This window comes from Mustela nigripes, chromosome 16 (genome assembly GCF_022355385.1).
Source record: "Mustela nigripes isolate SB6536 chromosome 16, MUSNIG.SB6536, whole genome shotgun sequence".
In the NCBI taxonomy this organism is placed as follows: Eukaryota; Metazoa; Chordata; class Mammalia; order Carnivora; family Mustelidae; genus Mustela; species Mustela nigripes.
This window is the reverse complement of record NC_081572.1, coordinates 5,416,742-5,437,655: the sequence shown is the minus strand read 5'-3', so window position 1 is coordinate 5,437,655 and position 20,914 is coordinate 5,416,742. Positions and strand designations below refer to the sequence as shown.

The following is a 20,914-nucleotide window of genomic DNA, read 5'->3' as shown; positions in this document are numbered from 1 at the left end:
AAGTCCTGATCATTGTTCTCCAGGGCCACCCCCTGGCCTGCCGCCACTTCATGCCCTGGCGCCCTAGTCGCTGAGGCTTTAGGCTCAGGGGGGAGCCTAACGAGGTTAGAGGAGCGCCGACAGTCGGTGGGGGGGGGGGGGGGGGCTCGCCTCAGAGTTTATGTCTTTGATCAACTCAGCACTTCTCCTGCCCTTCCCGTGTTCTCATTTGGCTTCTTCAGAAGCTGAGCATTTGTTTTGTTTTTCTTGGTGTCTTACGTAGACTTGAACGAGACGGCTCAAGCGGCTTACCTGGCCTTTTCTCCTCGGACCTGCTAGCTGAGATGCTTTGTTTGCACCTTCCTAGTGAACTGGAGGGGAAGCCCTTGGCCCACCGCATCTGAGGGCCATGCGCGCCTGCGTCCAGGCCTGTCCCAGTTTCCGGGCTGTGGGTTCCGTGCCTCCCAGCTGACTCAGACACATGTCTGGTACGAGGTCTCCTGGCTGAGTTCAGGACTTTGACCAACTGAGAATATCCCCCTGCAGATCAGGGGGACAGATTCATACAAGTCAAGACAGGGACCCTCCTGTGCATTCCAAATCAGCGCCGTGGGAAAAGAAAAGAACAGTGGTTTCTTGTTGCTTTTTACCTGTATCCTCCGAACGGCTGCCTTCTGGCTTCCTTAAGGGCACAGAGAGAACCTGTGGTGGGTTTATAACTGTTGTCTTGGACAACTGGCAGTTTAGTAATGTGAACCTTCCATCGCTCTCCTTAGCTCTGTCATATTAAATACTTCATCAAATGTTTTTTCATGGCTGCCTTCCAAAATAACGATCATGGATGCTTGGTTCATTTTGTACTGAGTTCCTGGTATCTGAGGCATGACTGGTAGGAGGGTGTCTGTCTAGGTCTTCTTGAGTGTGGACCGCCCCCGCCCCCAGGACTTTGTCTCCCTGAGGCTGCCTTTATTGGATGAAGTGTGGACAGTTGAGGGGAAATAGCCCCGCAAGCGTCTTCGGGGAATTTGACAGCCATCCTCCATCATCTCAGCAGACCCCCCAACTCTTCTTCCTTGCTGCTGGTTCTTCAGCATCGTTCGGGGTCCTGGGTCCATCCCCCTTTGAAGAACACTGGTGTTTGGCTCCACAGGCCCTTTGGTGTGGGGCATAACTCAGCATCCTTGTGCTCGGGCAGGATGTGGGGTTAAATGCTTTTGGATCCAAAAGAACATGGGTGGTTGGCCTTCATCTTGGGGGGCATCTTGGCCCAGAGTTCAGCAGGCTCACAGCCCAGCTTATTGATGTCAGAGGAGGGAAGAATTACATTCTAAAACCTAACAAGGTGTGGCCACCAGGAGGCACAGGTTCCCATTGTTTCATTGTCAGGGCCAAGGAGTCCCAGGGGTAGTAGTGACAGGGAGGGATCTGAACAACCACAGATTCCAAAGTCTTTCCAGGAGAACTTTGTGCAAAAGTATATGGCTTCCCATCCGGGGTGGCTCATTTATATTTTCGGTTTATAGGATTCTCTTAAGGCAAAAGAGTCTTCTTGCGCTTAGAGTTGGGTCCATGGTTCATAAGGGTTGGCACTCTGCTTGGAGGGATCATGGAGCTGAATTCTGCTGCAGGGGAGGGGGTGTTCCTGGGGATGGCGGGTTGGGGGTTGAGCAGGAGTCCATAGCTCCACGGGGCTCTGGGGGCACCCTGGACACACCCCACCCCACGGATGTGTGCGTGTGCACCCACACTGTGCTGTAAGAGTGAAAAAGCAAGAGTAGACCAGTTGGCAAATTGAAACCAACTATTAACTTTATCACTTTTTGTGTTTGTGTAGAAAGATTAGTTTGAAAGAATGAGGAACCAAGCCAAAGATGGAAAGAAGGGAGAACACCTTCCTGTTGGTGATTTTTGCCCCAGCATTGCCCTTCTCCCTGAGATGTGACTGAACAGCCCCCAGCTAAGCCAGGCGAGGGCCTTGTGAAATGCAGGAATCCCCGCCCCTCCCCCCCCAACCCCTCCTGTCTCGGGGTGGGGGCCGCGCCCAGGCTGCTGGAGGCCCCAGGGTGGCTCACAGCCTTTCCGCCAGCCCAAGGAACCTGCAGGTGAACAAGAGACACTGTGTTTGGTGACCAACTTCATGTGCCTCTGGAATAGTGGACCCTGGGGGATTCTCACGTGGCTCTCTTGCCTCCTTCCTCAGGCCAGCTGAGGGGCCGGTGCCCTGTGGTGCTTTGGGAAGGTTCCCCCAGGCGGCCTTTGAATGGTTAAGGGTCAGTCCTTGGAATACTGGTCGGGGGAGGGGAGGTAGGATGTACCCAACTGATGTTTTCCCACAATTAGCACCCAGAAAGCTGTCCCCTAGAGGGAAAATTTAAGGACCTTTTCCAGCCCCACGTTTTGTTGCTGCCATGCTCTTTAACATTGGTTCCTTGGGAGTCACTGCTACAAAGGGGTTGTTGTGGGGCCCCTGGAGACGGGCGCTCCCCGTAAAGCAGCTGATTGATGACCGGCCTGAACTGGCCGTGGCAGTCCTCCAGGCACGCCTCCCAAGCCCTCCGCTCCCTCGCACAGGCCTGCCTCCTCTTTGCCCACCTGATGGGCAGGGGGCGGGCGGCTGGGGGAGACCGGTTGCTAAGCAGCCTGGCCTAGGACGTCACGCCCGCCCAGGTCGAATGAATGGCTGCAGTGTTCAGAAGAGTGAGGGGTTTGGGCCTGTCCCAGAATCAGGAGGGACTTTTTGGGGAAGGACCTTAGGAACGACCGCTCTGCTCTTGGCCCGGAGCCATAGCACGGGAGGGCTTTCGATGGCCTCCTGGCACCTTCTCTCTGAAATGTTACTTGGTATAACCGCAAGTGGAGCACACTAGAGCTCCGCCGCTGTGGCCGGGTGCCCGTTTTCCAAAGTTGTTACTGTCTTGTCTGCCCCCGCCCCCACCAACCAAAGGGAAAAGAAAGGAGATAGCAGCTTCCTGTGAGTCCAGCTTCTGCCACTTTGATCCTTAGCCCGTGGTGGCCCTTGAGAGCCCTCATCGGGCTGTGTGTGAGGGGCCGGGTTTCCCCCGAGACGGGCGAGACAGGTATGTTGTTGCCAGCGGCCATCTGGGACAGGCTTGCGACGATAGGCTGGGACCGTAGCCTTTTCCAGGTGGCTTGGTTTGGATGAAGCATGTCCTCTGAGCAGGGAAATACAGAGCAAGTCCAGAAGAACGCATGATAAGAAAGCTTTGCCCAGAAATTTCTGCTCTCGGCCAGCCTGAAGGACCCGCAGAAGTGGTGTTGCAGGGCGGAAGTTTGCGTGAAGGATCAGGGAGAGCTTTTTCTTTGGAGAGAGAGAAAGCCAATGTAAAGAGTCAAGAGGCGAGCCCAGGAGAGCCAGGAGAGAAGCCGCCCATGTGCCAGGACCTTACTGGGGCCCGGGTCAGTCACTTATTTAAAGGCCCAGCACATGCCTGCCCCAGGGTTCCGTGAGCTTCCCCCTGACGATAAAGTCTCCTGTTTCTGCTTAAACTGAAAGCGAGAACAATCTCTTGGCCGCAGAGACTTCTGTCTCTTGGAATGCTTGTGTTGGGAAGTTGCCTTCTCTTGCTTCCTCGGTGCCAGGTAGGCGCGGCATGATCGGGGATGGCTGACCAGCCCCCAGGGGAGACGGTGGGCAGAGTCCAGGCGTCCAGGCGATGGAGGCTGGTGTCTGCTCTCCTTGGCATTGGTGGACGTTGGTTCCTGCTGGAGGCTGTGGAGGAGAGACTGAAGCAGGCATCCGAGCGTCCTGGCCGCTCTTGATGACGAAGGGGGCTGAGGCGGCTCCAGGGTCCCAGAAGGCCCCCAAAGCACCGGCTCGCTCTTAGGTTCCTTGTGTCGCTTGCACCTTTTCTCCTCCCTTAAAATCCTGCGTGGTTTCAGTGGAGAGAGGAGCTGTGGTCAGGAGTCCCGGACTCACCTCCTTGTATTTGTTTCTCTCTTGCAGGATAACCCAGAAGTAGAAAAGCGAGATCCTCAGGAATTAGTTGGTGAGTACCCCCGGGGAGTCTCGGGGGCAGATGTCTGAGCCTTGCCCGGAGTGACCTGGCTTCCCGCCACGCCCGGGCCTGCCCCTGCGTGGGGCTTCTCTCTGCTTCAGCCAAGGCCGCCGTTCTGCTGACAGCCTTCTCTTCATGTGCGCTCCCGGGGCCTTTGGCATTTGCTAAGATGTCTGAGTAGGACACCCAGGGAACAATTCTTCTTTGAAAATCATATTCATGGTGCGTTTCATTGGGCTTCGGTCAGTTGCCAATGTTGTCAAGATGGATTTGGGGCCTCCTTCAGCTGGGAGCTCATTCCCCTGGTGCCCTAGGCCTGTCCTCTGTCCTTGAACGCCTCCGCCCCATTTTGCTGGCATACTCGTGTAGTCAAGGAGCAAATGTGGCCTCTGCTGGCACTTTGGTCTGTCCCCAGGAGGGAACATGCCTCACAGCCCCAGCGTCTAGGATACTTTGCGACTTAGGAGGACGGGGCAGTATGTTTCTGGAAAATGGCACACCATCATCCCAGTCCTGTGCTAGCCCCTGCCTCCTGATCCTTTTTAGAAAGTCCCTCAACTCTGACAGTTTGGTTGTGGGCTTTGTAAACAGCTCTTCCAAAGCCTGTCCCAACCTCATGAAAGGGTGACCCTTCCTCTCTGTGGTGACTGTGACCATCTTTCCCTGCCTGCTGTGTTAACCTTCACAAAGCGGAGGTCCTGCTTCCCCGGGGCTGCCGCGGCTGCGGCCTACAAAAGCCACTCCCACTCTTCCAGATGGAGGCTTTGTGGCTCGCAGCCCCTTGTCCTGTTTTTGGACAGGATCCTCTAAAGGGTTACAGGATGTGGGGACCCATTCTGGTTTTCCTAACTAAAAGAAAAGTTGTTCCATTACTTTTGTTTGCTGAGGAAGGCTTGGGTAGGAACATACCACGATGACTAGCCCAGGCCCTCAGCAGGATTCTGCCTTTATCCCTGAGTGAGTCTTTAAAATCCTATAAAAACCAGAATTTTTCTAGACCTTAGTGTTCACTCCTTAGAAAATGGCGCTCAGGGGATGTGCCCCTTGGCTTTGCAGACAGAGGAAGCAGAGTGCGGCTTCCTTTGAGTGGGTAATCCACAGGGGTAGGTATGGACCAGAGCCTCGGTCTCCCGTGCCCTCCCTGCCTTGCCAACCCCTGCGTGTACTCCCAAGAAACTAGGGGTGGGGGTGGTTGTGGGGTCTGCAAACAGGCTGCCCGGGAGCCCGCTGCTCTGCTCGAGACTCCGGTGTCTGGCGGGCTCTGAGATGGGGGCACATCAGCCGTCTCCACCACGACTTCTTCTTCCCCAGCTTCCACCTGTTCTCTCCTTGCCACTTTGTGCCATTAGATGAGCTTTGCCACATCCATATAGTCCTGTTGACCCCCGTCACAGTCACAGTGTAAGACACGTCTGTCACTCCGAGGGTGTCGGCTGGCTCAGTTGGTGGAGAATGTGACTGTTGATCTCAGCGTCAGGAGTTCAAGCCCCACATTAGGCCTAGAGCTAACTTTTTTTTTTTTTTTTTTTAAAGATTTTATTTATTCATTTGACAGAAATCACAAGTAGGCAGAGAGGCAGGCAGAAAGAGAGAGAGGAGGAAACAGGCTTCCTGCTGAGCAGAGAGCCCAATGCAGGGCTCGATCCCAGGACCCTGGGATCATGACCCAAGCTGAAGGCAGAGGCTTTAACCCACCGAGCTAGTCAGGTGCCCCAGGCCTAGAGCTAACTTAAAGAGAAATAAATGTTTAAAAAAATTTTTTTTTTCCCATCACTTCAGAATGTTCCCCATAACCCTCTCCTTGTAGACTGTTTCCTCCCTTGGCCTCAGGCAAGCAGTGATCTATTTTTCTCACTATAGTTTTTCCCTTTTTTAGAATTTCATAAAGAGCAGGATTTCTCAGCCTTGGCACTCTTGCCATTTGGGGCTGGAGCATTCCTTGTCGTGGGGACCTGACATGTGTTTGACACCACGTCTTAGCATATGCTCAGTCTTCAGGATGCCCCTAGCACTCCCTTCCCCCACCAGATATGACAGGGAAAAATGTTTCTAGACATTCCCAGATGTCCCCTTGAGGGCTGGGGGGACGTAATTGCCCCTCCGTTGGGAACCACAGATAGAAATGAAATGACCATCTTGTTCTTTGTCTGGCTTCTTTCACTCACCATGTTTTTGAGATCCTTCCGTGTTACTGGGCGTATCCATAGTTTCATTTTACTTCTAAGTACGTTCTTTCACAGTAGGGTTACCCCCATGGTTTTTTCTCCGTTCACCCCAGTAGGTCTTGAAGCCTCACTGTCCTGATTCCTCCTACCGATCTTCAGGGACGCGGTGATAGTTGAGCTCAGTCTGCACTCGGCTCCTTCGTTAGTACCTCTGGAGATGGGGCTCTCGGGTCGCTCTCCCCGGTATGGGAAGGATTTTCATCTGTGTAGACATATGTGTAGCCCCAGGTTTAATGGAGCAAATGAGAGCAGAAAAGCTGACTCAGAGGTCTTCCCAGCACCATGGCCACTTTGCAGAGCTGAGCGCAGATGCCCTCCAAGTGCCCCACTGGCGCCCCGTGGTCATGCCTGGAACAATGGCCTGGGGTGATAATCGGTTGGGTTCTCCATGTCCCTAGTGAACTAGAGAGCACTCCACTGCTCCTGCTCGCAGCCCCACAGTACCCCCAGGCACTCCTTGCTCCCCACCATTACGTAAGCTCGACCAATGAGCCACTCCTGCTTAGATTCACACCTGGCAGCTACGGATACCAGGGCTGTTTCCTGGCTTGGGTGTACACAGGGGTGAATCACCAAGGTAGACTTCTGAGTACAGCTGCCCTTCTAGAATGCCCCAGCACACCCAAGAGCAGCCATGGTACCTGGAGCTGCCCTAAGGGCCTGGACACATCTCTCAATGGATTTCCTGGGAAAATGGTTTGAGGCTTTGTGGCTGCGCAAATGACCGTATATGCAGGTTTGAGGTCTTCTACTTAAGATTGTGCTGGGACTTAGGAAAGACAGTCACTGAAAGATTGCTCCTGGAAGCTGTGCAGAATTTTTTACCTAATTTTCTAACTGTCCCTTCACTTGCCAGTTACTTCATAGGAATGCTTTTGTTCCTAACCGGGGAGCTCAGGAGGGGCTCCCCCCACCCCAGTCATACTATACACCACTTGAGCCCTAGTGTGGTTGGGTTGCTGTGGCAACGGTGTCACACCCTGTTTTTCCAAAAGGCTTTCCTGGCAAATGCCAAAGGGCATTCTTTGTCCGTGCTGCACACACACACACTCTCTCTCTCTCTCTCTCTCTCCCTCCCTCCCTCCCTCCCCCACCCCCGCACCCCCAGGGCAGAGCTTCACCCTCCTCATTTGGGCCCAAAGCACGCCAGGGCCCTCCATGTTTTTGCCCTCTAGAAATACCGAGGACAGCTCACCCCGGCCAGTTCTGCTCGCAGCTGGCCTCTGCAGCCTGCTTGAGCCTCTGGCTGAGAACCCCAGCCCCTCCCAGGGCTGAAAAGAAGGGGGAAGTCAGGAGGAGACTTGAACTCTAGCCAGGTCTGGGTACTGCCATTGCTTCAGGACTCGGGAGGCAGAAGGGAAAGGCCGGGCAAAGAGGAGCACATAGTCCCCTGGTGGAAACTGCTCCTGGGCTGCACTGATGTCCCAGGTCCTCAGCAGGGTAGGTCACCCCATCCCGGTCTTGCCCTCACCCAAAATGGCCGGCCTAGCGCTCTGTTGTCAGGGCGCATCCAGTGAGAACCCTGCTGCCGACCGGAGGCATTGGCACGTGTAGCGTGTTGAGACTCTGCCCCAGCCTCGGGCTCTGCAGTGTGTGCAGGCCTGTTCTGCAGCAACTGAGACTGGCAGAGCCCACAGAGCCATGCCCTCAGCCCTGCTCAGCACTGAGCTACTTATACTAATAGTGACGCTCTGAGCGGAGATCAAAGTACCTTATCTGCTAAGAAAAATATTAACCCGGCGCTGGGAGAAAAAAAGGCAAAGGCTGTGCTAGGCTCTCACCAGCCAGTCCGGACAGCCACTCAGGGCTAAGAGATAGTCTGGCCCAGGGCCTGGCACACAGTGGGTACCCAGCAGCTGCTTGCTGGGTGTTACTGGTGCTGGTTTGCTCATTCTTCCCCTTCATCCTGCCCCACCCCACTCCGCCTGCTGTTGGCTCAGTGTATGGCCCTTTTCATGAGAGAACGTTGTAGAGAGCACAGACAGGATCTTACAACAAATGGTGCATTGTCCGATCCCGAGCACATTCTGCAGGCCCAGGGTGGCCAGAGGCTACGGGGAAGGGAACAGAGCGAGCGGGCAACTTGGGTGGGCAGTGGCAGATCTCCGAGGGAATTATCCCTTGGGAGTTGTGGTTCTTCCCGTCAGAATCAGGCCTTTTGTTCCCAAGAATGAGGTGGGCCAACGGAGGGTGGATTGGTTTATTTTCAAAAGACTAAACTAATAACAGGTAATTTCTTTTAAAGCATCATTTATGCACCAGGCAGTTTGGAATGTTTTGAGTCCTAGAGGAACTCTGAACTTCTCTATCTTGGGCAAGAGCTTCCAGAATCCTGGGAGGTGTTAAAGGAACATAGCCCGTGGGAGGCTGGAGCCGGCTCGCACTGTGAACCGGTGGTGCTCCCCTCTTCCTGGGCCTGGGTCCAGCAACAAGAGCATCAGTAACCCAGAAACCAGCAGATGCTGCAGCTCAAAGCCCCCTCCCCTTCCCCCAACGGGTTGTTAGACATTCACCAGCAAACTCTGGACAGACCTTTTCCTGAAAAGTTCACTTCTAGGACGTGGTTTTATGCATTCTTGCCACCTGTCCCCTCTGCCTGAACTTCTCTTCCCCCGTGTTGGCACACGCTGGCTCCTTCTGGTCATTCGATCTCAACTCAGATGACAGAGAAGCCACTCTGAACACCACTGTACTGTTTCATAGCCTTTCTCTCTCCCTGAAAAGGTCATATGAGCCTTTTTTTCCTAACCATGTTTAGCCCCCATCCTACGCCCGCCCCCCCGCCCCCCACCAGGTACATCCACAGAGAATTCTTTCTGTTCTCTCACAGCCTCCTTTTCTGAAAGAGTCCGGAACATGTCACCCGATGAAATCAAGATCCCGCCCGAGCCCCCTGGCAGGTGTTCGAACCACTTGCAAGTAAGTGCAGGGCTCATCTGCCGCAGCCCTTGTCGGGGGGAAGGGCTGCTCGGGTGTCTGGTTTGGTCTGACTTAAAGAGCCTTCCGTAGAAGCAGCAGCCAGGTCAGCGGGGGCCCGCACATCCTGGTCACCTCTCCTCGCCTGCGACAGGAGTTTGCTCTGATCCCACTGCCAGCCCCTCCCTCCTCACCTGGCGCTGTTCTAGCAGGGTCCCCCTAGCTCGCCCTCCAAGGGCTCCTAAGCCTGGACAGAGAAAACACCGTGACTTTCTGTGTGGCCCAGCTGAGCCAGGGGGGCACTTGACTGAGAAATGGAGGAACCATGAGAATGGAAGACAGTTTGTAGAAATGCAAAAACACAGGCGTTGATGTGCCTAAGGTTCTTGTCCTCTCCTGACAAGGTTGCAAACAGCCCCGGCCTGGGGTTTTGAAACTGGGAGGAACTGGGGCAATTAGTGCAGTCACTCCCTTGGGAGCAGGGCCTCGGGGGCAGCTGGGCCTTGCCTCTCCTTTTCAGCACCTGCAGTTGTTTCTCCTTGGCCCTCGGCGGGTTCTCGTGGGTGTGGAACCTCGTGATGGACACAAGAGCAGGAACCTGGGGCTGCCCAGTATGGGCGCCCGGTCCCCCTGCTCTACCTTTGATCCCGTAGGTTCTGCTGGTCCCTCTGGCCACAGCACAGGCCCAGGGTGCCATCCTAACAGATGCATGACTAAGGGGCTCAGGGACTGCAGAATGCAGCTGGCTGGGCAGGGCCCGCGTCAGGGCTGGGGGCGCGGCGCAGATCCTCTTCCTTTCCCAGAAGTCTCCTCCCTTGGCTGAGTTGTCCATGAGCACAGGCCTCGTCTCCCCGCCAGGCAACAAGCTGCGGCCTGTAAGGACAGTCCGGCAGTCTCTGCCAGACAGACAGCCAGCTGGCTCAGCCCTCAAGTTCAGCGCATTTCTCATTTTTAGACCCTTCTAGTGGTAGAAACCATCACCTTCAGTGAATACTTTAGTTGACCCGAAATGGGAGAACCCATCTGATGGCCCAGGAAACCCAGGAGAGTAATCTGTAAGATGCAGGTCGGCCTGAGTGGGCCAAGCCTTCCGCGTGAGGCCTCCCTGCTTTGCCCTTGAAGAGAGAACGGGGAGGTGTGTCGTTCTTGGTGGTCTCTGCCCTGGCAAAGGCATTACAGACCTCTCTCTGCACTTCAGTGCTTCCTCTGGCCAGTCTCGGCAGAACGAGTCAGCCTTCTGACACAGGGAGTGGATCACCTCTTCTGATGTTCCCCAAGGGCGTCACACGGGACCTCCAGCCCTGCCCACCACCTCCTGCAGGTGAAGAGTGCCCCATGTGTTTTCCTTCTGCAGAGTCTGTGCATTTAGCCGCCACTAGTCGGGGAGGCTGCAGAGAGGCCTTGCCCTGGGCCAGCACCAGCCTTGCTGTGTAAGACTGCTCCTCCTCGGAGGTGACTCTGCCCTGAGACCTGAGTTTCTGGGGCCTCTTCCCACGCTGGGTGGTGTGGCTGCCATCTGCTACCGGCCTCATCTCTCTGGGCCTTGAGACACCCGTGGGACTGGCCTGGCTCCCTGCCAGCTGGTTCTCCTGTTGCCCACTGAAAGCCAGAGGACGGGTCTGGGGGTGGGGGTGGGTAACTTTAATGAGACCCGCTCTTGACCCATGACAGTGCCTCTTAATAACGTCGTGGGGACTGGCTGTCTGTGAGCCTGCCTACAAAAGACACTGTAGGAAGTTTGTGGGGCCAAATCCAAAAAACACTACTCTTTCCTTCCTTCCTCTGAAATGATGTAGCCTTCCTTGGTCTCCCACTGAGGACTGAAGCCTATGTTAAAATTGGAAACCAGCATTGAGCCCCCCTGCCCATCCTCTTGGGGTGATTCAGGAGCTGGCTGACAGTGGAGGAGTCCTCCATTGTCTTCTCCATGGTTTCTCCACCTTGACCTTTTACTGCTCCCTCTGCCAGCCATCCAGAGGGAGAGAGGAGAAAGCAAAACGAAAACAGACTGGTCTCGGTTCCTCTTACTTGTGCTCAGCGCTGGTCACAGGCTGGGTGGAGAAAGACCACAATGTGACTGGAATAGGTCTTCGCATGTCTCTGTGGGTCTCTGTGGCCCAAGTGTCCACCCAGCACATGTGACCACAGGCTCGGATTGCCATGGGTAGGTGGTGTCAGAAGTACCCTTCTGTTTCTCTTCTGTAGGACAAGATCCAGAAGCTTTATGAGCGGAAGATAAAAGAGGGAATGGATATGAACTACATTATCCAAAGGAAAAAAGAATTCCGGAACCCCAGGTGAGTTTTCCATGAGCCTGCAGGGTCAGGTGAGTCACTGATGTCGGCCTGGGAACTGGAATGCCCCTGTGGAAGTGGCAGGGAGAGGCCCAGCTAAGATCGCACCTGTGCCCACAGCGGCCACCACCCAGGCTGCAGTAACACAGAAACCAGGATGAAGAGTGGAAGCCGAGAGGCCTGAGCTGGGTCCTCCTCGCTCTGCTCCTAGGGCGTACAGCCTCTCGAGGCCTCGTCTCCTTGTCTCTACAGAGGGGGAATTGGACTAGATAGTCCGTGTGGGTTCCTCTTCCCCTCCAAACTGTCACTGGGGCTGCACACAGGTGACAGGATTTAGGGGATTTAGGTACAGAGATTTGTCCAGGTCTTACTCCATCCGGGGCCCCAAGCACATGGCACACATGGGAGTCTGATTTAGTGACAGCAGGGACCTGCCCCGCCCCGCCCCACAAACTGTAGGTCAGATGTCCGGATAAGACCGAAAACCTGGACACCGTACCTGTCCTGGCCCCTGGCTAATGAGCCATCTCTCTGGGCGTGGGGAGGACTGGGAATGACTTCATGCCAGGCCAGGGGACATTTCCCCTTCTACCACAAAGCTTGCTTGGAACAGTTCAGCTGGGTTTAAAGGGTTCATTTGAGCCCAAGAACCAGACGGTTCTGATCTCTCAGAATCTGCTGCACACACAGCGTGGGACCAGGGCTTGCTCAATGCCTTCTGCTGTTCTTTCAGCATCTACGAGAAGCTGATCCAGTTCTGTGCAATCGATGAGCTGGGCACCAACTACCCAAAGGTATGCCCTGCGCACAGAGGCGGCGGGTTGATGGGGGCTGCCCAGGGTGCTGCGCTCACTCTGCTAGATTTGGCCTGGAGCCACGACGCAGGCCAGTGTAGCAGCAGTGCTGGCTGAAGAGCGCAGGCCCCAGCTCCCTCAAGTGAGCCCCCCTGGCTCTGAAATGGTCCAGGAGAGAGATCACAGCAACAGACCCTGACTGGTTAGGGCCCAAGCTTGCACTCGCTGTGCTCCTGTGGCAAAGTCCACAGACGAATGCCTCACTGCCTCATACTCCCAGGAGGAAATCGGTTACCCCGTGGCTGGACCTGGGATAACAGCTTAGGCCCTGTCCCCTTACGGCAGGGGCCTCCAGACTAGGAAAAAATCCATGGAGGGACTTGGGTTTTTAAGCCGTTTGTCATCCAACAACCCTTGCTGGCTACAGCGTTAGCTCTTTATTTTGCAGGATATGTTCGACCCCCACGGCTGGTCTGAGGACTCCTACTATGAGGCATTAGGTGGGTGGCCATCCGTCCATCTGTCCTTCCATCCGTCTGGTCAGCCCGCCAACATGTATTTCAGGGTTTCCCCTGTGTCAGGCCATGTCCGGGGCAGTGGGTATACAGCCTTGAATGGTACAGACCTTAGGAGGCTTACGACCTGGCACAGAAGGCGAAGAAGGAGGAGTCCCAGCAGTGACGGGTGTGGTGGGGCTGCGGGTAGGGCGCCCTAACCAGCTGAAGGGGGCCGGCGCAGAGGGGGTGGGATCGGCCTTGCCAAGGAAGTCCTGTTCGAGCTGAGGTTCGAAGGTGCAGAGAGAGGCCCCCCCAGGGAGAACAGAGAGGAATTTCAGAGTCCAAGCCCCCAGCAGCCCCTGGCCCAGATCTGGCCTATAGTTGTGTTTGGTTTGGCCCATACAAGTTTTGTCCTGCGTTAATTTGAATGAGTTGCCAACATTGTACCTCAAGTTTGTAACCCGGCTTTTCTGGGTCAGCGGGTAGGTTGTCCACACGGGGCCTGCATCCCCACATGGCGACGACAGTCTGCTGGCGCTTAGGAGCAGCCGGCCCCTCCACACGAGGGTGCACAGCCCCAGCCCCTGAGCCTGCTGGTGTGAGGCCTCTGCTTGGTGCCAGCCGAGGACCGGCCTTCCATTTGTCCATCGCAACAGGACAGTGAGCCCCATGGCCTGGAGGCTGGGTGTGCGCACTGAGCAAGAGTACGGGGTGTGGCAAGTGCGGGTGTAGGGACCCTCGGCCTAAAGTGGCCCCTCACGCGGGGACTATTCCAAGGCTGCTTTTCTTAGATCTTCTCTTGTCTTTGTAGCTAAAGCCCAGAAGATTGAAATGGACAAATTGGAAAAGGCCAAAAAGGAACGAACCAAAGTAAGTGACGGATGACTATCCTGGTGGTGGGAGGGGCAGGTGTGTGGACTGTCATTTCACAGCCCCCACCATCAGCTTGAAGGTGCCTCTCGGTTGCTTCCATTTGGTTTCTTGGGGTCTGTGGTCTGCCGCGCTGCACCCTCCCCCTGCTCCCCTCACCACTGTGGCGCTCTGCTGGCTCTCGCCGCTGTGCCCTGTCCTCCCCGGACTGAGTAGAGTGACGGTCTTCCTTCCGAGAGCACCTTCTCGGCCTCCAGGTCTGATCTCCGGAGTCCGCCTCAGTGCCTCCTTGCAGGTCCTGCACCTGGTGGCCGAAGGACCCCTTAGTTGAGGCCCCTGACCACCACTTCTTCCCAAGCAGCATGGTCTGGATCCTTTGGGGAGCAAATTTGGCTCTGAGACTAAATGTGCTCGGGCCGCTAGCTCTGCCGGCCTTTGCTCTGCTCTGACCTTCCAGCGGCAGTGGGGCTTCCAGGATGCGGCCCGACCCCACCCCCAACAAACCCCCGGCAGGAGCTACATCTCGGGTGTGCCAGCGGCCCTCCAAGCAGCTGCTGGGCAATCAGGCTTTCTCATTCTTAGTGCTGCTGGAACGGTCCCTCCTCTTTCCCTCCCTGTTCCAAACCCCAGGCTTAGCGTGGGCCATGTCTCCAGCACACGGGGACCAAAGCTGTGCTGCTCCTGGGGCGGCAGGATTGGGGGGGGCACCTCCATTCGGAACGTGAGGCAGGGCAGCTGGTTGATGTGCCCTGCATGTACAGAATCCCAGTGATGCGCAGAGCATTCCAGTGTCTGTCTGGAAGGCTCTCCTTGGGACACCTGGGGGGCTCAGTCAGTGAAGCAGGTCGTAATCTTGCAGTCCTAGGATCAAGCCCCATGTCAGGCTCCCGGCTCATCGGGGAGTCTGCTTCTCCCTCTCTAGCTCCCCCTCCTTATGTGCACACGTGCCCACGCTCTCTCGCTCTCTCAGATAAATAAAATACTAAGAAAAAAGGAAGACTCTCCTTGAAGTAGTAAAAGTAAATCCTTTTTCTTCCTCTTTTTCTGCCCCTCCCCACTCCTAAAAAATAATAAAAATAAAAGGGGTGCTTGGGTGGCTCAGTCAGTTAAGCATCCAACTCTTGGTTTGGGCTCAGGTCCTGACCTCAGGGTCGTGAGATCGAGCCTCAAGTCAACTCCATGCTGGGTGTGGCACCTGCTTGAGACTCTCCCCTTCTCTCCCCAACCCCAGCTTAAAAAAGAAAGGTAGTAAAAGTCTCCTCTGGGCACCTCTCCGACACCCGTCCCTCCCTTAGATGGTGCGACAGTGCTGCTGCCCAGGGCTTCCTTTGTATGGTGCCCATCTGTGCCCGCCCTTACCTCTTCTCCGCTCTCCCTCCAGATCGAGTTTGTGACAGGCACCAAGAAAGGTACCACGACCAACGCCACGGCCACCACCACCACCACAGCCAGCACAGCGGTGGCAGGTAGAAGGGGGCTTGTCCGCTTCCAGCCACACCGCGAATGGAGCGAGGGTTGCCCTGCCTTGTCTGGGGGAGGAGAGGCTGTGGGGATCTTGGGCCTAGGCTCCCCCTTGCTGTGCTTTTTTCTGACCCCAGAGTTTGTTAAGGCCTGTGGGGAGCCTGGGGTGGGGTCCCCAGTCCACTGGCTGCCCTGGCATTTCTGTGGCAGGGGCCGCTCAACTCTGACCTGCTAGAAAAGGGAGTGTTGCTTTTCGGTCCATCTGGGTCCTGACGCCTCCCTCGCCTTCTTGCAGATGCCCAGAAGAGGAAAAGCAAGTGGGACTCGGCCATCCCAGTGACGACGATAGCCCAGCCCACCATCCTCACCACCACGGCGACCCTGCCCGCCGTCGTCACGGTGACCACCAGCGCCAGCGGCTCCAAGACCACTGTGATCTCTGCCGTGGGCACCATCGTGAAAAAGGCCAAGCAGTGACCTGAGGGACCAGCTTGGAGTGGCTCGGACATTCTTCTTCCCGTCGATGGGAGGAGCCACTCCGGGGCCCAAGGAGACTGTGTAGCGCAGCAACCCGTGTTAGCGCGGAGGAGCCGCTCTGTTTATTTCAGGACTGGGATCTGCTCCCAGGTGCCACCCCAAGAGGAGCCTCTGTGTGGCTTTCCAGCCAGGGAAAGGACATTGCCACAGAGGAGTCGGGTGCTATGGACTGTGTGGACACACCACTTGGGGCCTGGGGCCCTATTAAAAGTGCCGTGTTTCCCAGCTCGGGCCTCTTGGCTACACTGGCCTCTACTGTGGTCTGTTTTCAGGCAGAAGTGGGAGTTCCAAGTGCTCTCTCCATCTCTTGTGAGGGTCACTACCTCAGCGTTGGTAGTGGAGCGGCCGAAGCCTATGGCCTTAGTCCGTAGGGGTGGCCCGGGAAGTTGGCGTGGTCACTCCCAGCGTACGCCCCTTGGCGTGGGCAGATGGGAGCCCTGAGGGTAGGGGAGCCCCCCGGTCCCGCTGTCCACTGCCCTGATCCTGAAACCCAGCCAGGTCTCAGACGAGAGCCGAGGCCTCTCTTCCCTTGGGGGTGACTGAGCCCTCCCCCGACCAGTTTTTAGACACACCCAGGCTTTTGAAGTCAAGCCAGTTGCCAGAAGGCCTGGGTTTGATCCCCAACCCACACACAGAGCCAGAGAGGCCTCAGCACCCGGCCACGGTGGCCCCGGTCCCTCAGTGCCCGGCGAGCGCGGCCAGCAGGCCCCGCGCCGTGTGGGACATGAATCACCTCCTGCCCCGGCTGGCGGCAGCTCGTTGTTTACGTGAAAGCCAGGCTCCTGGGAGGATCCTGCCACCCCACCTTTCCTGTGCCTGTTATCTCTGCCCCACAGCAGCGTCTGGGCAGCACCAGCGGCCGCTGGGCTCCTCTTGAGGCCAAAACCGATTTCCCAGCCGCCGCCGGCTCCAGAGTCCGGAGGGAATTTGCTGCCTTTCTGGCTCCCTGGCAGCTCTCCAGGCCAGCGGAAGGGCTCCGTGTCGGAGGGGGAAGCCAGGCCGTGAAGAGCCGTGTAGCTTCTGGGGCACGAAGGGCTGGGAAGGCAGTCCCGAGCGCACCCCAGTGCCTGCATCGCTGGCCGAGGGTGCCGGTGTCACCCCACCGTCCCCGCAATCTGACTGGACTCGCGTGTGTCCCTGCACCCGTGCCCTGCCGCACACACTCGGGTGCTGAGAGCGGTCAATCCCGCTCCCCTCCTTTGATGGGACCTCGCCACCCGGGCGAGGAGCTTCTGCCCCCTTAGTCCTGAGGGGGTCTGTGAAGGCCTCCTGCCCTGCAGCCTCCGCCAGAGGCCCCTCCGTAGCTCCGTGCGGCGCCGTGGGAGTGGCGCGAGACCGAGACTCGGCACCTCTGCTCTGGAGCCTGGTTTAAACAAGTCGTGTTTTAGTCCTGTGTCGAGCCCTTGTCTCTGTGAGTCTTCTCTGTCAGATCCCCGTAATAAAGCTTCCTAAGGCAGTTGTGAGGAGTCTGTGGAATGATTGATGCAAGAGCTGTGTAGACAATAAGGTGTGACTTTGTTGCTGGCCTGTCCGGTTCCTTCTTCATTTAGACCAAGGAGAGAAGCAGACTCCACTGCTAAGACCAGCCAGGATCATGGCCCTTGGCTGTCCTCTGCACACCCCCTGCCCTGCCACTGGACAGTAAAGGGCACTCGCCCAATGAGTTGGGCAGCCCCATGTGGCCAGGCTATTCCCCTCAGAAGACTTGTGAGTTGGGTCAAGCCCTCTAATCCCTCTGAACTTGACTTTACTCTTCTGTAAGACAGGATTAGTGCCTGCCCAGCTTGGTGCCACTGAGGGTGGCGTGGGGTCAAATTACCAGTTCCTTTCTGTGGAGACCGGATGTTGCAGGCACTGAGGACCCCGGGGATCTCTGCCTGGTTGGCCCCTGCTCGCAAAGAACCCAGTCTGGACAAACCGAACTCTGTCCCAGCCCCCCAGGCATCCCTGCCCTCTTCCTATAGTTCTGACCGTGGGTGATGACCTCAGGATCCATCCCAGGCCAGCAGCTCCATACCCGGGATCCTGTGCTATCCCCACATCACATGGGCCCTGGGCAGACCTTGTCTGTAAGGAGGCCTCAACCTCCCCCACTCCCATCCAAGCTCCATCTGGCCTCGTCCTACACCCCCTCACGATGGGGCTCTCACCAGGTCACATGGCCCCCTGCTTTCCATCCCAGCAAGGCTGCCAACAGCCTCGCCACTCCCGGCCTCCCACTCCTCTTCTCCACGGCCCTTTCACTGTCTTCATCCGTGCACCTGCGATGCTCCCAGATGTGGCTCAGGCTTTCCCTCCAGACTCCCCTGGGCATTCATCGCTCCCCATACGCCGAGAAGGGGCCCTCTGCTCCCTGTACCTCTGTGTACATGCCTTGGTTCTGAGACCACTCGTGTCTCCTGGTGCTCCTTATGAGTGGGGAGTGGTCAACCAGACCTCGGTCCAAGTGCCCAGGTGATTGGAGGGACAGGGGATGGAAGGAGAGGTGGTTCCTGCCCCGTTGGACACTGGACTGAAAGCTCCAACCCTTGAACCCGCCGCCGCCCCAAGAGCCTCCTGTTGGAGATCTCCGCACATTGGTAATTACTCAGTCTCCGTCATGGGCACAGGAATGTTCACGATCCCCTCTAATTCTGTGTATGTTTAAAATCTCTTGGGCCGCCTGGGTGGCTCAGACGGAGTCCTGGGATCGAATCCCACAACAGGCTCCCTGATCAGGGAGTCTGCTTCTCCCTCTCCCTCTGCTCTTCACCCCACTCTCCTACTCTCTCTCTCTCAAATACGTAAAATCTTTAAAAAATAAAATAAAATAAAATCTCTGTTAAAAAAAAATTAGGGGCGCATGAGTGGCTCAGTTGGATGAGCGTCTGACTCTTGGTTTCGGCTCAGGTCATGCTCTCAGGGGCATGAGATGGAGCCCCGTACCAGTCTCCACGTCAGTGTGGAGTCGGCTTCAGATTCTCCCTCTCCCTCTGCTTCTCCCCCACCCCTCGAGTGCTCTCTCTCTGTCTCTCTAAAATAAATAAATAAAATCTTAAAAAAAAATCAGGGGCACCTGGCTGGCTCAGACAGTAGAGCATGTGACTCTTTTTTTTTTTTTTTTTTTTTTTTTTTTTAAGATTTTATTTGTGTGACACAGAGGGAACACAAGCTGGGGCGGGAGGAGAAGCAGGCTTCTGGTTGAGCAGGGAGCCCAGTGCAGGCCTCAATCCCAGGGCTCAATCCCAGGACCCCAGGATCATGATCTGAGCCAAAGGCAGATGCACTTAACGACTGAGCCACCCAGGCGCTCCTGAGCATGTGATTCTTAATCTCAGGTCATGAGTTCAAACCCCACGTAGGGCGTGGAGCCTACTTACCAAAAAAAAAAAAAAAGTTTTTAATTAAAAAAATAAAAAATAAAGGCCTGTCGAGCCAGAAAAAAGAATGAGGAAGATCTCCATGGACAGATTCAGAGTAATCTCGAGGAGAGCGAAAATGAAAAGGGCAAAGTGCAGAAATGGCATGTAATAGGATGCCTTTTGTGAAGAAAGGGAGCGAACACAAAAATAAGAGAAAAGAGACAAAAGAATAAAATCTAAGAAATTAAGAAAATTCCCTAATATTAAATTTGAATCAGAAACATCAATACGAACACATGATTCAAAAAAATTTCCTAGGGTGCCTGGGTGGCTCAGTGGGTTGAAGCCTCTGCCTTTGGCTCAGGTCATGATCTCAGGGTCCTGGGATCGAGCCCCACATCAGGCTCTCTGCTCAGCGGGAAGCCTGCTTTCCTCTCTCTCTGCCTGCCTCTCCACCTACTTGTGATCTCTCTGTCAAAAAAATTTCCTAACCAAGAGGACCCAGCGTGATGGCCCTCAATAACAGTTAAGTTTTTTTTTAATTTCTTTATTTGAGAGAGAGAGAGAGAGCAAGAGAACAAGTGAGAGCGTGAGCAGAGAAGGCGGCAGAAGGGAGAGGGAGAAGCAGACTCCCCGCTGAGCAGGGAGCCCCGTGCTCCTTAGAGTAAGGAACCTTCCACCCCGAAAGCTAAGTGGGACTAGAGCGGGTTGTTCCAGAAAGCAAGGAAGACTAGCAGGAGTGTTTCAAAGGTCAATCAAGCTGGTGTAAAGGCTCTCCCACTGGCCAAATGTGACGAAAATCGAACGTTCAGAAAGAATGCAGTTATTTGTGAAAAAGGAAAAGAACCCTTGTTCTCTGTCCACTTCTACTCACAACACCCACAAAACACTCCTGACACCAGACGTGCGGGCTTTCCGCCTCCTGTAATTCTGACACCAACGACCTGCAGTTTGTAGGCGCTTCGCCCCGCCCCCCTCGAATGCTAATTGCAGGGCGGGGCCTCTGGTACTTCGGACCAACTGGCTATAAATTGGGGGTTCCCGTGATCCGCTCCAAGACTCAGTAATTTGCTAGAATGCCTCACAGAACTCAGGAAAACAGTTTACTTCATGGATTACTGGTTTATGAAAGGATCCAACCAAGGCAGAGCCAGACAGAAGAGAAGCATAGGGGCTCCGTAGGGAGCCAGGGGCTTGGAGCTTCCGTGCCTTCTCTGGACACAGCACCCTCGCAGCAGGCCAGGTGTTCAGCAAGCTCGAAGCTCTCCGAACCCCCTTGGGTTAGGATTTTCATGACGGCGTCATTACTCCACATAATGGATTAAATCATTGGCTTTTGGGATGGAACTCCATCTCCACCCCATCCCCTCTCTCCAGAGGTCCATGGGGGCAGGGGTAAGGGTGGGGGGGCGTTGAGACTGAAAGTTCCAACTCCAATCACGTGGTTGGTTCCCCTGACAACCAGCGCCCCCATCCTCCGTGGCTTTCCAAAAGTCACCTCATTAACATAAACTCTGTGGGGGTTGAAAGGGGCCTGTTATGAATAACAGAAGACACCCCTTTCACCTTTGCGGGCCCCAGAGCAGCTCCAGGAGCTGTGGACAATGACCAAGTATAGATCTCTTCTATCCCGTCATCACTGTACACGACTGAACAGACAAAAAATTATTCACGCAAAAAAAAAGTTATTCATGCATAGTATTAAAAGAAAAAGAAAATATGTATTGGCTGCCATGAGGGTAGAATATTACTCACTCTTTGCTCTGAAATTGATAGTTAAAAGAATTTGCCCTTTGTGCACTTTTTTTTTTTAAGATTTTATTTATTTATTTGACAGACAGAGATCACAAGTAGGCAGAGAGGCAAGCAGAGAGTGAGAGGGGGAAGGAGGCTCCCTGCTGAGCAGAGAGCCCAATGTGGACCTCAATCCCAGGACCCTGGGATCATGACCTGAGCGGAAGGCAGAGGCTTTAACCCACTGAGC

The 20,914-nt window shown here is 55.4% G+C and overlaps 1 protein-coding gene across 3 annotated transcripts in view; it reads left to right on the top strand.

The window, feature by feature from the left end:
* The window catches only part of SAP30BP (SAP30 binding protein), a 35,847-nt gene extending 19,717 nt beyond the window's left edge, over positions 1-16,130 (top strand). For 2 of the 3 annotated variants that reach the window (XM_059378844.1, XM_059378843.1), the window contains 8 exons: positions 3,944-3,986; positions 9,051-9,139; positions 11,342-11,433; positions 12,164-12,224; positions 12,673-12,724; positions 13,533-13,591; positions 14,973-15,057; positions 15,348-16,130. In XM_059378844.1, coding sequence (XP_059234827.1) covers positions 3,944-3,986; positions 9,051-9,139; positions 11,342-11,433; positions 12,164-12,224; positions 12,673-12,724; positions 13,533-13,591; positions 14,973-15,057; positions 15,348-15,529 — 663 coding nt within the window. In that variant the 3' untranslated portion in view covers positions 15,530-16,130. Of the gene's footprint in view, positions 1-3,943; positions 3,987-9,050; positions 9,140-11,341; positions 11,434-12,163; positions 12,225-12,672; positions 12,725-13,200; positions 13,426-13,532; positions 13,592-14,972; positions 15,058-15,347 lie in introns of those variants that run through there. The other variant, XR_009400186.1, reaches the window with a different exon arrangement.
* The last annotated feature ends 4,784 nt before the right edge of the window (positions 16,131-20,914 follow it).